Genomic DNA, 14834 nt, shown 5'->3' on the forward strand with positions numbered 1-14834 from the left:
TAAGGCATGTCCCTGTTCTCTAAGGAGCATGGTTGTGAAGCTGTTTGAAAGTTTCTCGCAATTGAATGGGCGGCCTTGGTTGCCTATATTTCCCACAATAGGTCTTTACTATAGCAGATAAAGACAAGTCCGTTTGGTCTCTTTGGACCTATTTCACTCAAAGATATGCTACAATGGACAATCTTTGCAGTTACTATGTAGAAGAGAAGCTGGAAATTTTAAGCTTGGAGCTCCTAAACTTATGAGATGATTGCAACAGCTTATTTACTTGATGGGCTAGCTTGAAAGATCCGTAAGACCTTGACTGATGATAATTGTGTATTTACATCATGCAAAAGTTTTATAACTCCTTTCGTGCATTGAAGATTGCCATCAATATTCAAGCAAAGTTTTCCCAAGTTATTTTCTGATAGATGACGGAAAGTCAGAAAACTTCAAAACGATGGAAAGCACGAGTATCCTTCACCTCCCAGCCACGCCTAGATAAGTGCTGGCCCTCTAACCTGATCCCTTTGCCAGCCGTCAACTTCTTGGAGTCCTACTATTCCTGGACTCCCTTACTCTCTAGGCTCCCCTTAACCCCGTTCGGGCGCCCAAGAGCCCGGACGGTCATTCTCGTGCATGTTCTCCTAGATTTACCTTAATGTGACATTAAATATCACATTTAATGTCACATTCCACATTTATGACCTTAATGTGACATTAAATATCACTTTTAATGTCACATTAATGTCACATTTCCTTCCCCTTAAGAATCGGTTTCGTCCTCGAAAACGATACTTGGAAGGTCTAACTGTAAATCGGGAAACCTTTTTTTTAAAGTACTTACTCGCTCCCATGTTGAGCTTTCTTCTGAACAATCTTTCCACTTAACCAAACATTCTTGATAAATAGTATTCCTCGTTCGTCTATTACGAACATTTAATATTTTTTTTGGTTCATGTGGATTAGATTGGTCATAGAATAACTCCTCAATATCATGATTTAAGATCAGATTATCCAAATCACCCAGCTTCTTCCTTAATTTGCTTACATGAAAAACTGGATGTATTTTACTACCAGCAGGTAGTTGGAGCTTGTAAGCCAATTCTCCCACCCTTTTAAGTATTATGAAAGGACCACAATACCTTGGTGAAAGCTTTGGACAATGTCCCTTTTTCATAGTTTTAGTTTGTTCAGGCACCTTAAGATAGACCAATTCTCCTTCTTCAAAGGAGATGTCTCTTCGGTGAGGATCTACATATGCTCTAGCTCGATTTTGAGCTTTTTTAATATTTTCTTGAGCAAATTTTAACATAGTATTCATATCCTCCAAAAAATCTTTAGTTGCCTGAACCTTTTCCTTATGCAGTCCTACTGCAAAAGGAGCTCTGGGATGAAACCCATACATTAACATAAATGGACTATATCCAGTGGAAGAGTGCTTGGCACTGTTATATGCAAACTCTGCTATCGGTAAATACTCTTCCCAATTAGTTTGCCTTTTGCTTACATATGCCCTAAGCATATCTTCAAGAATTTGGTTAACCCTTTTAGTTTGCCCATCTGTTTGCGGGTGATCCGCGGTACTCATGTTAAGTTTAGTATCCAATTTCCTAAATACCGCACGCCAAAAATGGCTATCAAATTTTCTATCCCGATCAGAAACTATATTTGCCGGAAGGCCATACAATCGGTATATGTTCTCTACGAACAATCTAGCCAATTCTGGTGTTTTAACATCAGTTGAAGTTGGAATAAACCTAGCCATCTTGGTTAACCTATCCACAATCACCCACACAGAGTCGTGCCCCCTCTGTGTTCTAGGTAAAGCAACAATAAAGTCCATGGAGATACTCTCCCATTTTCCCGAAGGAATTTCTAATGGATGGAGAAGTCCTCCGATTTTTAATCTTTCAGCTTTATTAACCTGGCATTTATTACATTTGACCACATAGTCAAGGACGTCCTTATTCATTCCAGGCCAATAAAACTGCCTTTTAATAAGACTATAAGTCTTATTAGCTCCTGGATGTCTCGCACTAGGGGTATCATGACACTCAAAGAGTATCTGGCGCCTTATTTCTATATCTTTCGGGACACATACCCTACCCTTGTAGAGTAAATAACCATTATCAATGGTAAAATTCTTCCACTTGAATCCAGTTTGAGCAACCCCTGATGCTCCATTTCCTTGTTGAACATCCTCAGATATTCCTTCCTCAGTAGAAGCACTTTCAGTTGGATCCCCATTTTTTATTGCTTCCCATATGTTGGAATATGCCGGATCAACCTAGCATTTCCCTTTTAAAGATTCAAGCAAATTGGAAGTGAACTGAGTAAAACTCAATTCATTAATGATGGGCATTCTGCTGAGTGCATCAGTTACTATATTATACTTTCCTTTTCTATATCTGATCTCATAGTCGAACTCTTGGAGGAGTTCGGCCCATCTGGCTTTACGCGTGTGTAAATCTGGCTGATCATTAAGCCACTTAATGCTTTCATGATCCGATAAAATCAAAAGTTTGGCACCATACAAATAGTGCCTCCATTTCTTCATTGCATGTACTATTGCATACAGCTCCCTCTCATAAACAGAGTAGTTCTGTTTTGCACGATCTAATTTCTTGCTTTCAAAAGCAACTGGTCGACCTTCTTGTAATAAGACTGCGCCTATTGCCTTATCACTGGCATCAGCTTCAACCACAAATGGTTTATTGGGATCCACTATTAATAATACTGGAGCTGTAGCAATAGCTACCTTAAGTTTTTGAAAACTTTCATTTTGTTCTGTTCCCCAATTAAAACTTTTCCCTTTCCCTTTAAGTTGGTCTGTCATTGGAACAGCTATTTTGGCATAATCTCGAATGAATCTACGATAAAATCCAGATAAACCTAGGAAGATCTGCAGCTCTTCCAGGTTCCGTGGAGGTGGCCATTCAATAATTGCCCTTACTTTTTCTGGATCCATGTTGATTTCCTCTTTCAAGATTATATGCCCTAGATATTTGACCTCTTGTGCAAAGAATTCACATTTAGTTTTCTTCGCATAAAGGGAATGTGTTCTTAACAGTTGGAATACTAATTGTAAGTGTTCCAAATGTTCTTCTCTTGATTTACTAAAGATCAAGATATCATCTAAGAAGACTACTACAAAATGTCCTAGATAGGGCCGTAAAACACTATTCATCAGCTTCATAAAGGTAGCTGGTGCATTAGTGAGGCCGAAAGGCATCACTAAAAAATCATAATGCCCGTATCTAGTACGAAATGCCGTCTTGGAAACATCTTGTGCCTTAATTCTTATTTGGTGATAACCTGATCTTAAGTCTATCTTTGTGAAGAATTTTGCCCCTTGCAATTGATAAAAAAGATCTTCCATTCTGGGCATAGGAAATTTATTCTTCACCGTTATTTTATTAAGTGCTCTATAGTCAACACAAAGTCGAATAGAACCATCTTTTTTCTTTACCAATAAAATTGGTGAAGCCCAAGGTGAATTACTGGGTTGAATAAACCCTTTATCCAGGTAATCCTTAATTTGTTTTTCAACTTCTTGATGCTGTGTTTCACTTAACCTATACGGTGGTTTTGAAATTGGGTGTGTATCCTTATTTATATCAATTGGGTGATTTATATCAGCCCTATCTGGTGGAAGGCCACTTGGTAAATCAGAAGGAAACACATCTTTAAAATCATCTAACAAACTGTTCAATTCATTATTAACATTCAATTCACAAACATAAGAAAATTGTTTCTTTATATTACAGAAAGTAAAAGTATTCTGTACAGGAAGAGACCATAGCATATATACCTCATAAACTTCCTTCTTTATCAGCTTTTGAACTTCAGTAGAACACAGCAAAGGATTATCAGATACTTCATGTTCACCTTGAATAACAAAAGTCTTACCATCTCTTTCAAATTCCAGTGTATTATGGTGATAGCTACGTTTTAAGGATGGTTCCAATCCCCATAGCCACTCCCTCCCTAGAGCAATATCAGCTCTTTCCATGTTCATTATTTGGAAATCAAGCTTATCTTTATATCCTTGAATCTCGATTTCCAAATTGGATACCATTGTATCCCATATTTTATTGTCTTGGCCTTGCATCATACGAACAACATATTGATGCTCACTGTTTTGTTGGGGAAGTTTCAATTTTTTGACAAGTGCATAATTTATAAAATTATGTGTGGCAGAGTCATCAATCATGACTCTAACCCGTTTTCCAGCTATCAATCCATGTACTCTAAGTAAATCATGTGGCCCAAAAGTAGGTTGCCACATAGAAGTTGACATACAACACTTATGTTGTACATCCATGTGCAAGACCTCTAAAGATTTATACTTTTCATGGCCCTTTAATTCTAAGGTCTGCACTACATGGATTTGTTTTTCTTTTCCCTTGCCCTTGTCCTTTCCTTTGTCTTCCCCCTTTTTCTTTTGAGAGCAATTTCAAGCAGCATGGTTAGGGGATAGGCAATTAAAACACAATTTTTCTTTTTTGGCCTTATCAAAGTCATCAGGACTTAACTTTGGCCTCATATACGGTTTCTTTTCAAAAGGTTGTTTTCTACCCTTGAAAAATAACATTTTCCTTTTAAATTTGCCCACAAATTTTGAGGTTTCCAATTCCTTAGACTTGGGCTCCATATTAGTGAGACTAGTGAGTGTACCAGGATGCGTACTATCTTCATAAATTAATGCAAATTTAATTGCCTCTTCAAGCGTCTTAGGTAAACTCCGTTTTACTTCCTTTTTACAGGCTTTATCCAGTCCCCTAATGAATCCTCTTGTTTTTTGGAATTCATCAATTTCTTCCAGTTTGAGGATTATCTCACGATATTCCTCCAGATATGTCAGTAGGGGTCGTCCCTGTTGTCTGACATAATCCCAATCTTCCCAATTTCTTTCCATTTATTTTCAGGAAGAAATTCTTTCAAAAAGACGGATTCAAATTGAGCCCAAGTTTCAGGTATTTTATTCGCCTCCTTTAAAGTTCGCCACCACTTATATGCTTTAGGCCCCAAAGTTAAACTAGCCTCCAATGCTTGGAGATGTGGTGGGGTATTTTTCAATTTATGCAAATCTTCCCATTTTTGGAGGAAATTAAAGATTGTATCTTTATTCCTATCTTTTTCCTCCCCGTAAAATTGAGGTGGTTTCATATCCTTTAAAACCGGATTATCCCTCAATTTATGATAAGTTTGGGGTTCTTTAGGATCTCGCATAGTCACATCTAAATCTTTCGATGAAGATGGGACATCTGAGATTTCTATCTTATTTTTATCTTTTTCCAACAATAAAGTTAACTGAGATTTTATTTCAGTAAGTGTTTGAGCTAAAAATTCCATTTGAACCCCCTGAGTTTGCACACGAGCAGAAAGATCATCGAATTGCTCTCTCGTGGCAAAAAATTCTTTCCATTGTTCTTCTTGTATGTCTGGTTCATGGGGATCTACCATAGGTTGATCCCCGGAACTAGAACTTTCCATTACCCTTTCTTTCCCTTTTTCTGCCATTAATACACTGGAATTGGAAAGCAAAAATAAGAAATTTGCATACAAGTAAAGTACTTCCCTGATTTTTAATGGCAGGCTGTGGCTTCAGTCGTGTATGATATTTTTCTGTCTGTCTCACAGCAATTGTCTCACGCACAGCAATCGTGACACATTTTGCCTCACGGCTGATGCCTCTCGACTGATGCAGCTGACGCCTCTTCTTTTATTGACCAGAAACGGAATCGTGTTATCTCACGCTGGTTCTGGTTCGTTGTGCAAGCGTTGACCAGAAACGAAATCCCCTTTTTGCCTTTCGCCAGTCGACGGACCAGAAACGGGTCCCCGTAACGTTAGATGTCACTTATGTGGCATGGCGCTGCGCTTCTAATGTGACGAATCGCTTCTCCGTTTTTCTTCACGGCCCGTCCCGTCGCGTTTTCTTACTGCGCGAGGTACTCACGCAACTTTACAAAGACTGACGGCCTGACTGGCGTCTGACAACCTGACGAACGATTATCAATCTGAGACCCCGAACCATAGGCTCTGATACCAATGATAGATGACGGAGAGTCAGAAAACTTCAAAACAATGGAAAGCACGAGTATCCTTCACCTCCCAGCCACGCCTAGATAAGTGCTGGCCCTCTAACCTGATCCCTTTGCCAGCCGTCAACTTCCTGGAGTTCTACTATTCCTGGACTCCCTTACTCTCTAGGCTCCCCTTAACCCCGTTCGGGCGCCCAAGAGCCCGGACGGTCATTCTCGTGCATGTTCCCCTAGATTTACCTTAATGTGACATTAAATATCACGTTTAAATGTCACATTTCACATTTATGACCTTAATGTGACATTAAATATCACTTTTAATGTCACATTTTCTTTTGACATTATCCTATAAAACGAGATTGTTGCTTCCACCCCTTTAAAGTTCGAAGCAGTCCTAGTTTTACAAACTGAGAGTGACAAGATGAAATAGAGTTATGGCCATGGAAGAATGACAATGACAAAGGCAATATATTTTGCTAGGATACAGGGAGAGTTTGTACATGTAGCTATTGTTGTTGGAGAGGCCATAGATATAGAGACTCTTAGTAGCTTATGGATGATGAGGTAAAATTTAGTTCTTTCGAGCGTCAAAGGGGATTTTTCTGCTTCATTACTTCAATGTGAACAGTTAGGTAGGCCATCTTATCTCACTAGACCTATCAGACCTAGGTGACACACAATTTAATTAGATACTCCTTGCTTGAAGGCTAGCATTAGCTCGATGTGTTCTTCAACAACAACATCTTTCGAAGGAAGTTAACCCTGAGCTCTCTCCTTTTCCATCTTCGGAGGTGCCCACTTCTTTGCAATATGAGCCTCCCTCATGTATTGTGCGTAGCCAATCTACCCTCCTATTTCTTGTTTCAGAGATTCACCTATCACAACATCTCTAGTTGCTATAGTCCATTGGCTTTAGGCACCAATGATGCATTTCTAAATAAGGAGTTTCTTAGCCACCTTCATGAGGATCCTTATCCGATGTTTCATGCTTCTTTGGAGGATTTGGCCATAACGGGCTTGTTGGTTTTAGAGGGGCAACTACACGTTTCTAGGGAATTTCCCTTCAACATTTCTTTTAAACATAATAAATTTACATCTGTCTATGGAGGACATAATATGGAAGGACTTTTTAAGTGGAGGATGATTTTGTCTCATAAGTAGGTTCCCTAGAAACCATCTTGATCCTAGAGGGGGTCAACCACATCTTTGTGTAGGTCTTAGGTGGGTTACCTAGTTCTCGCTCCTAGAGCAGGTGAACCTTGTCCCATGGAGGACGTGATATTGAAGGATGTTTGAGCGGAGGACACTTTTGTCTCGTAAGGAGATGCATGAAATCTAGAGGGCGTCCTTTCCTGTTTAGAGCAGATCCAGGTTTCCATAGAGCCATTTTGATCCAAGAGGGGGCCAATCACATCTTCATGCAGGTCTTAGGTGAACTAGCATATGGGTCTCTCACATATCAAGATGACATTTTATTGGTCTTTTTGGTATGATCAAGGTTTTCTTGTGGCTAAAGGCCAAGGGTGTCTCTTTACTTTACCTTTTCTTATCTTAGGCTTTACTTGATGTGTGATGATCTTCCAATGCTTAACCTCTATATAAATGAGATTTTCAATTTGAGTCTTTCCTAGCTTTCTAATTTAGGGTTCAAGGCTCCATGAACAATATGGAGCTTAAGAGTATGGGCTCTTCTAGGATTAGCTTATTGACATCTACTCCAATAGCTTGAGTACCATTGCCCTAACTTAGCTCCGATGCTCCTAGTGGATGCTTTTACCAAGGCATCACCTCTTAGCAACCTTAGAGATCTTTTAGCATATTTAATTGCCATAGGTTAAGCTAAGAAATGCATTCTATGCTAATTAGCCGCTTAAACAATCCCAAAACAAGCTTAATTTAATGAAAACCTTGAAACGGAGAGTGGTTCGAGAGAGTTCAATGAAACCCTAATTTGGGAGAATCCATCCTCATTTATAAATAGTCAGGCTGCTCCCATTCAGCCTCAATGCCATTTGTGCCAATTTCTCACCCTTGAGTGCACATTTCAGCCATCAGTCCGTACATACGTGGTGGTTCAGCCTTTGTGACCGCTGCCAACACCTCGTTTTACTGCCGTGTTTTACTATGGTGTTCTATTGTAGTGTTTTACTGCGGCATTCTACTAATACGTTTTACTGCTTTGCCCATATCATCAAGCATCATCCTCAGCAATTGTCTCAGTCTCCTCAGTGTTTGGTGTTTCTCTCACTTCGTCACTCCGATTGGTAGTCACAATACTTGGGATCCGTCTCCGGTGGATGTGACTCTCCGATATATTGCTCTACCCTTGGGCACATTGTATACTCTTACATTCATTTACAATATCCATTCACTTCAAAGTTGTGTTTTTTTTTTTCTCTTTTTCTGTTTGTGTTTGAGTTTTGAGTTTTGCGTTTAGGGTTTGAGTTTTGCTTTCCGTGTCCGTGTTTGTCATGTTGTGCTTCTGTCGTGGTCGTACACTTTGTGTTTCTTAGTGCAAAGCCAAGCAATGCCTCCACAGTCTTTTTCACACGGTATCATAGTTGATGCTCTTACAAAGAGTATCATCTTGGCCAAGCCTTGTGTCAGGTTCGTACAACCTTTTTAAGTCATTCGAATCAAAAGTCGTCTCTTGTTTTGCCTTTTGGTGTGTAGGATCTAGATGATCAAATGTATGTAAATCTTAGTAGAGGAAGCTCAAGAAGCTGACATTTATCATCAAGTACAGTTGTATCTTTTGTTTCATTTGAGCAAGTCAATTACTCTTCTTCTCTCCCTCCCATCTCATCCTTTTCTCTTGAAGCCATATCACCCTCATTTCAAAACCTCAACTTACATTCTATATCCGTCTCTACCACATTGGGAGTTGGATCTTTTGTCTCCCCTCCTAGCACATTCTCATTCTTTATTCTATATTCACATCATGGTGGCTCGTTAGGGGACATGCCACCTCTTAACATTGTCACCTACCTTTTTTCCCAAGCCATTCCGCACTATGGGACTTCGTTACTAGGAATTTTACTCTCTAACTCAGTTTTCTCTATCTTTTCTTATGTAGGTATCTTTTTTCCTATTGGGACGGTCTTATGGCCATTCCTCTCACTACCCCCAACTATATACATACCATGACCTCTCAGATGCAGGGATTTTCATTCTTTGCTTATGGTGCATCCTCGCACTTTCCATGGGTCACTTCTATGCAAGGATTTCCATCCTTTGCTCCATGTGTCCGAATTGCTCTACCATGGGGTTTTCATGCGGTGACAATGTCCATGCCTAGTCATTCCATGCATACATTTGGATCCATCGCACACACTTCTTGAATGCTTGGTGGGCACTATGAAACCCATTTCGAAGGTGTACTTCTTTCTACCACAATATCTATCCTATTCACCTTATCCGAGTACTATCACTCTTGTTGTCTTGACGAAGAATGCTTTCATGGATAAGATTCATTTTAACGGGTCGAATTTTGCAACTTGGTCAAACTATATGCAGCAAGTGCTTGAGTCTCAGGGTCTTTGGGATCTCATTATTAGTCTTGAGTCCATGCTTATCTCTCACTTAGTCCATCCTGATCACATTCGTCAATGTTGGTCTTTTAGGTGGAGAAATTTTCATCAAGATGAACCTTGATAACAATCTGACATATTTTCTTAACCAATCAAAGATTTTTGAGAAGCATATTCAATGTGCCAATTATTTAGCTTAATTTAACTTACAAATATTGTATATTTTTAAAAAGCGAAATTCGGTGGGTGATGCCTTGTCAAGAAGACCTTGGATTTGTGCAGTGTCTATGATTTATCATATAAATTTTATTAGTATGATGGACACGTATGCTTCTGATGAAGATTTTAAAATCTTTGAAAGAGTTTACAACTAGGTAATAGGATAAACTCTTATGTTATCAAAGATGGATTTCTTTTGATGGAGAATAAGTTATGTATTACTAAAGATTTCAAGCCTAAAGCAATGAAAGAATATCATGCGGCTCCTTACATGGCTCGTGGTGGTATTTTGGCCATAACCAAGGCACTTGAAATGTATTTCTTTTGGCTGAGTCTTCGATGAGACATTGAATAATTTATCAAAGAATGTCTTGTGTGTCGAAAGATTAAGTTTGATCTTCAAAAGCTTGCAGGGCTTTTGCAAACATTATTAATTTTGAGCTAATCTTGGGAAAGCATTGCTATGGATTTTATTTTTAACTTACCAAAATCTGCAAATGACAATAATGATATATGAACTATTATTGACAGGTTTAGCAAACAGACTCATTTCATTCTAGACAAGAAGACTATCAAGTCTCAATATATGGCTAGAATATTTATTCAATAAATCTTTAAGTATCATGGGTTACTACAATCCATCATGGGTAATAGAGATCCAGGAATCACTAGTCTTTTTCGGTGAGCTCTTTTTGAAAATTTGGATAGAAAGCTTATATTTTCTTCTTCTTCTTATCATCCTCAAAGAGATAGTCAAAGTGAAATAGTCAATCGCATAATATTGAATATGCTAAAGTGCTATTGCAATGAAGTCTATCAACAATGGATTTTTAAAAAATCTTTGGTGCAATATACCTATAACAAGACAGTTCATACTTCTATAGACAAAGCACCGTCTGAGATCTTATATGGAAAACCACTCTTATTATCTATTATCAAAACCAAGGAAGAGATGTTTCATGCCAATGAATTTATACGTGATAATGGATACAACTTTTTTTCTAAGTTAGATCAGCTATTCAAATATTTTGAGAAAAACAAAAGAAAGCTGCAGATAAGCATCGAAGGCAATTGATATTACAAGAAAGAGATTGAGTGTGGTTGAAATTTGACAAAGCTCGTCTAAGAAGCTTTAATAAGCCTTCATCTCAAGCCACTGAACTCATAGCAAGAAATTATGGGCCATTTCAAGTTACTGAAAAGATTAATGATGTTTTTTATAGGTTACAAATTCTAGAGCATTGGAGAATTCACAATGCTTTTTATATTCATCTTTTAAAGCCTTATGAACCTTTACTATTGAAACCTGTAATAGAGGATCCACAGAAATAGATGAAGAGAAGAAAATACTTCAATCAGAGCAAATAGTTTTTCATATGATCAAAAAACAAGGAATAAAAATTTCTAGAAAATTCATTTTGCAATTTAAAAATTACTCTCATTTACGTTCTAAATAGATGTTAGAAGAGTATTTTAAAGACCATTTAGAAATACTTGTAGCTTATGAAAAAGCTATAGGTTTAGAAATATTTTAAGCAACGTCTTAAGGACAAGACGGATTTCAAGAGAGAGGGGTGATTAAATGTTTATCTTTCTATTTAAGGGTGGCCAATGATCAAAACATCCTATAATTATACTTGGGTCATCATTGATGAGATGTCCCAAGAGAAATTAAAAGTTTAGTCGGGCAGTCAAATTGATCAGATCACTAGGACTTTTACACTCAGATAGTCACATTTATTAGAAGCCCATATAATGAGTGGTTTTAGAAAGTGAAACTAGATGCTAATGATTGAAGAAATAAACTATGAATTGGTGAACCTATATAATGAGCTCTGTAAAAGCTAAATTTGGCGATTCCTAAAATTTAGGAGGTTACTATTTTTGAAAGTTGCTCAAATGGAAATTTTGTTTACCTCAAAGGTTGTGGAATTTTGCAAGGAATAATTTTGTCTTCAACAGCTATCTCAAAATTTTAACCATTTGAGTGATTTTAAGAGTAGAAGGTTTGGAAGCTTCTTTCTTTAGAAAAGTGACATGTGGCATTTAGAAAGGGACACGTGTCATTTTGAAGAGACAAGTGTCCCTAGACTTGACATTTTCAACAAACACTCGCTATTTGTAGTCTCTACTTTTCACTTTTGAGCACCCAAGCCTTACACTTATATATTGGAGGTCTCTCTCTTCATTTGAAACAAGCTTTTGTGTTGAATTTCAGTTGCATGCTTTGTAACATGTGGCATTTAGAAAGGGACACGTGTCATTTTGAAGAGACAAGTGTCCCTAGACTTGACATTTTCAACAAACACTCGCTATTTGTAGTCTCTACTTTTCACTTTTGAGCACCCAAGCCTTACACTTATATATTGGAGGTCTCTCTCTTCATTTGAAACAAGCTTTTGTGTTGAATTTCAGTTGCATGCTTTGTATTCTCCTATCTGTCTCTCATCCAAGAAGTGCTTTTTATATAGATTGATATAATCCAAACACTAGAGAAGAGAATCAACTTGTTACTCGGAGATTGCAGAAATTAGGGTTTCAAAACCTTAATTTTAAGAAGTGCAGCAAATCAGCCTTTTTGTATATGGTTTAGGCACTTGGTGCCCATGGTTTTGTTTCAATAAATTCCTGTCAAGGGGGAGGGGCCGGTTCCCCTCTCAATGTGGTGTCGTCTGTCTCTCTCTCTCTCTAATTTTCATAGTGATAATTGATGAAGTTAGTAAAGTTCAAAGTATTGTCATTCTCACATTCTTCCTTGCTCTTAATGGAAGACCTAGTTCTTCTTCTTCAGCAGCCGCTGCTGCTTATTACGCTGTTGCTGAAGCTGCAGGCAGACAGCAGCAGGGCAGCATCCTCTGCTAACAGTGGGGTTGCTCAAGGAAGCAGCAGTGACCCAAGGGTGGTGATGGTAGAGAGTGCTTTGATACCACTCTTGGGTGGAGGAGCTCTTGAATAAGGATTGGCATCTAAGGTGGATGGAGCTCCATGGCGTGCGTGCGTGCGCACACACACATGGAGTGTGTGTGTGTGATTGATTGATCTGAAACTACAAGAACTAGGGCTTCATTATATAAGCCTAGGTTATCCCCTAGACGTTTGACCCTTACTTAATTCTAGGTGATGTAAAAGGTGCTCACACATAAACATGTACTCTCTCACACAATAATGTGTGTTCACACATGGGGGATGATAAACTAACAAACACAAATTATAATGAGTGAGCACCAACTCAGACACTCCATAAACTCCCTCTCTCCAGTGTCACACCAAGGAACTGGACATGTACTTGTGTTGCCACATACCCTACTTTCATAGGCAGAAGGTGAGATGACCTATGAGAAGTATGTCTGCCAAAAATTCAAAAAGAAAATGGTAAATAGGCTGGCCAAAATTTAGGCCTTGTGCACCCATAAACCTGTTAAATGACACACTTCAATTAGCTAGTTCCATCCAGTTCTGTTCAGCTCCCTGTGGTTCTGTTTGTGACTTATATTGGTATCTGATACAGTGAGTTTCAATCCGGCAGTTCCAGGTGCACGCAGAAGGGTTGAAATTGAACAGAGTGGAATGAGAAAGGGTATTAGTATAAACCTAGTAACATTGAAGGAAAAAGGGCAGCAGAGGTAGCCGTTTACTCCAGTCTTGAGAGAATGGAATACTGACAGCCATAATGGTACATTATCTTCACTTCTACAAAAGGTTGGAGGGGATAGAAAGAATAGGGAAATCCCAAGGAAGGGCACATATACCAAATCCCCTATTATTTTGGGGATATCCTACAGTATATGTGTATGCTGTGGTTAACTACTGTTCCTGTTTACAATTGCAATTTACATTTTGGAGACTCCTTGTAAAACCCTTGCATGAGAAACTAGGCATGACCGTTGGCTACTCTAGAAGAAAAAAGAAAATATAAGTGAGCCATAAGACAACTGCTTTACCCATAGCGTTTCTTATATTCTTCATTGTGATTTTTATCCTATGAAAATTTGTTAATTCTATTTTTTACTCACTAGTCGTATCAATATAGTGCAGTTAATGATACTCTTGAATTGAGCTTTAGAAACTTGCAAATGTTTTGAGAATCTCATCAAGGATTTGTCCTTTTTCCAGGTCCATTTGATAGAAGGTGTCATTGATCAAGTAGATGAGACAGTGCATGTCTCATGGGTTCAACCACGTGTGCTAGGGATTCCACAAGTTAAAGCTTTGCGTGATAGATTGGACAGTTGGCTGCAGAAAGTGCATACGACATTGTTAGCTGTGGAGGCTGAAACACCAGAGTTGGTGTCTTCTTGAGATTTTTACGTGCCATCTTATCTTACATTCTTATCTAAGATGCCATCTTATCTTACGTGTGCACTTCTGAACTAGTATTGTACTTCAAGCTTACATACATGAGCTGAGTTCTTGACTCTGGATATCTCAAAGCCAAGTTTAAAGATGGAATGGCTTTTTCCCTTCTAATTTGTTCGGCTTGCTTTCTTGTTGCGGGGTTGGGGTGCTTTTTTTTGTTTGGGGGGGGGGGGTGGGATGCTCACATCATAGGTTGGTCAAGCAGGCAGCAGTGATTTGCTTGGTGCGTCTGCATAAATTCTTGTAGATGTGTTGGGAAGCCCTTCACCCCTAGACGTTGCACTCTTTAAGATTTCTGGTTGGCTTGGAATTGGTAAAGATGAATTTCTCTTCTTGTTTCCTAGCAGTGTGATCATAATTGTAGTAAGATTTACAATATCCTACTTTTGTACATCAGGATAGCCCAGTTACTAAATATAATACTTGTTGAATAAGTAGTGGTGGTAGGGTAATTAGGAAAAAGCTTGATGGAAAGTGACAAGGGCATGCTTGTAAGTCTGTATGAATAAAGATGCGTGAAGATAATTCATTATTTCCAGCAGAAGTTTCGGGAAAAGTGAGTGATGTAACTTCAGACATATTTTAAAAACCTTCTAAATACGGTAAATTTTTGATTAATGTTGAATCTTGGGGAAAAGAAATCTTCAAATTCTCAACAAAATAACTTACATATGGTTAAGGTTTTTGCATTCCCCTT

The 14834-nt window shown here is 38.4% G+C and overlaps 1 protein-coding gene across 1 annotated transcript in view; it reads left to right on the forward strand.

Moving 5' to 3' along the window:
- LOC148014372 (26S proteasome non-ATPase regulatory subunit 13 homolog A-like) overlaps positions 1–14478 on the forward strand; it is a 58919-nt gene extending 44441 nt beyond the window's left edge. The window contains exon 6 of the mRNA XM_087666262.1: positions 13895–14478. Coding sequence (XP_087522388.1) covers positions 13895–14080 — 186 coding nt within the window. The 3' untranslated portion in view covers positions 14081–14478. The remainder of the gene's footprint in view (positions 1–13894) is intronic.
- Positions 14479–14834: the final 356 nt, after the last annotated feature.

This window comes from Lygodium microphyllum, chromosome 25, assembly GCF_053477565.2.
Source record: "Lygodium microphyllum isolate KBCC chromosome 25, Lygodium_microphyllum_v1.1.10, whole genome shotgun sequence".
Classification (NCBI taxonomy): Eukaryota; Viridiplantae; Streptophyta; class Polypodiopsida; order Schizaeales; family Lygodiaceae; genus Lygodium; species Lygodium microphyllum.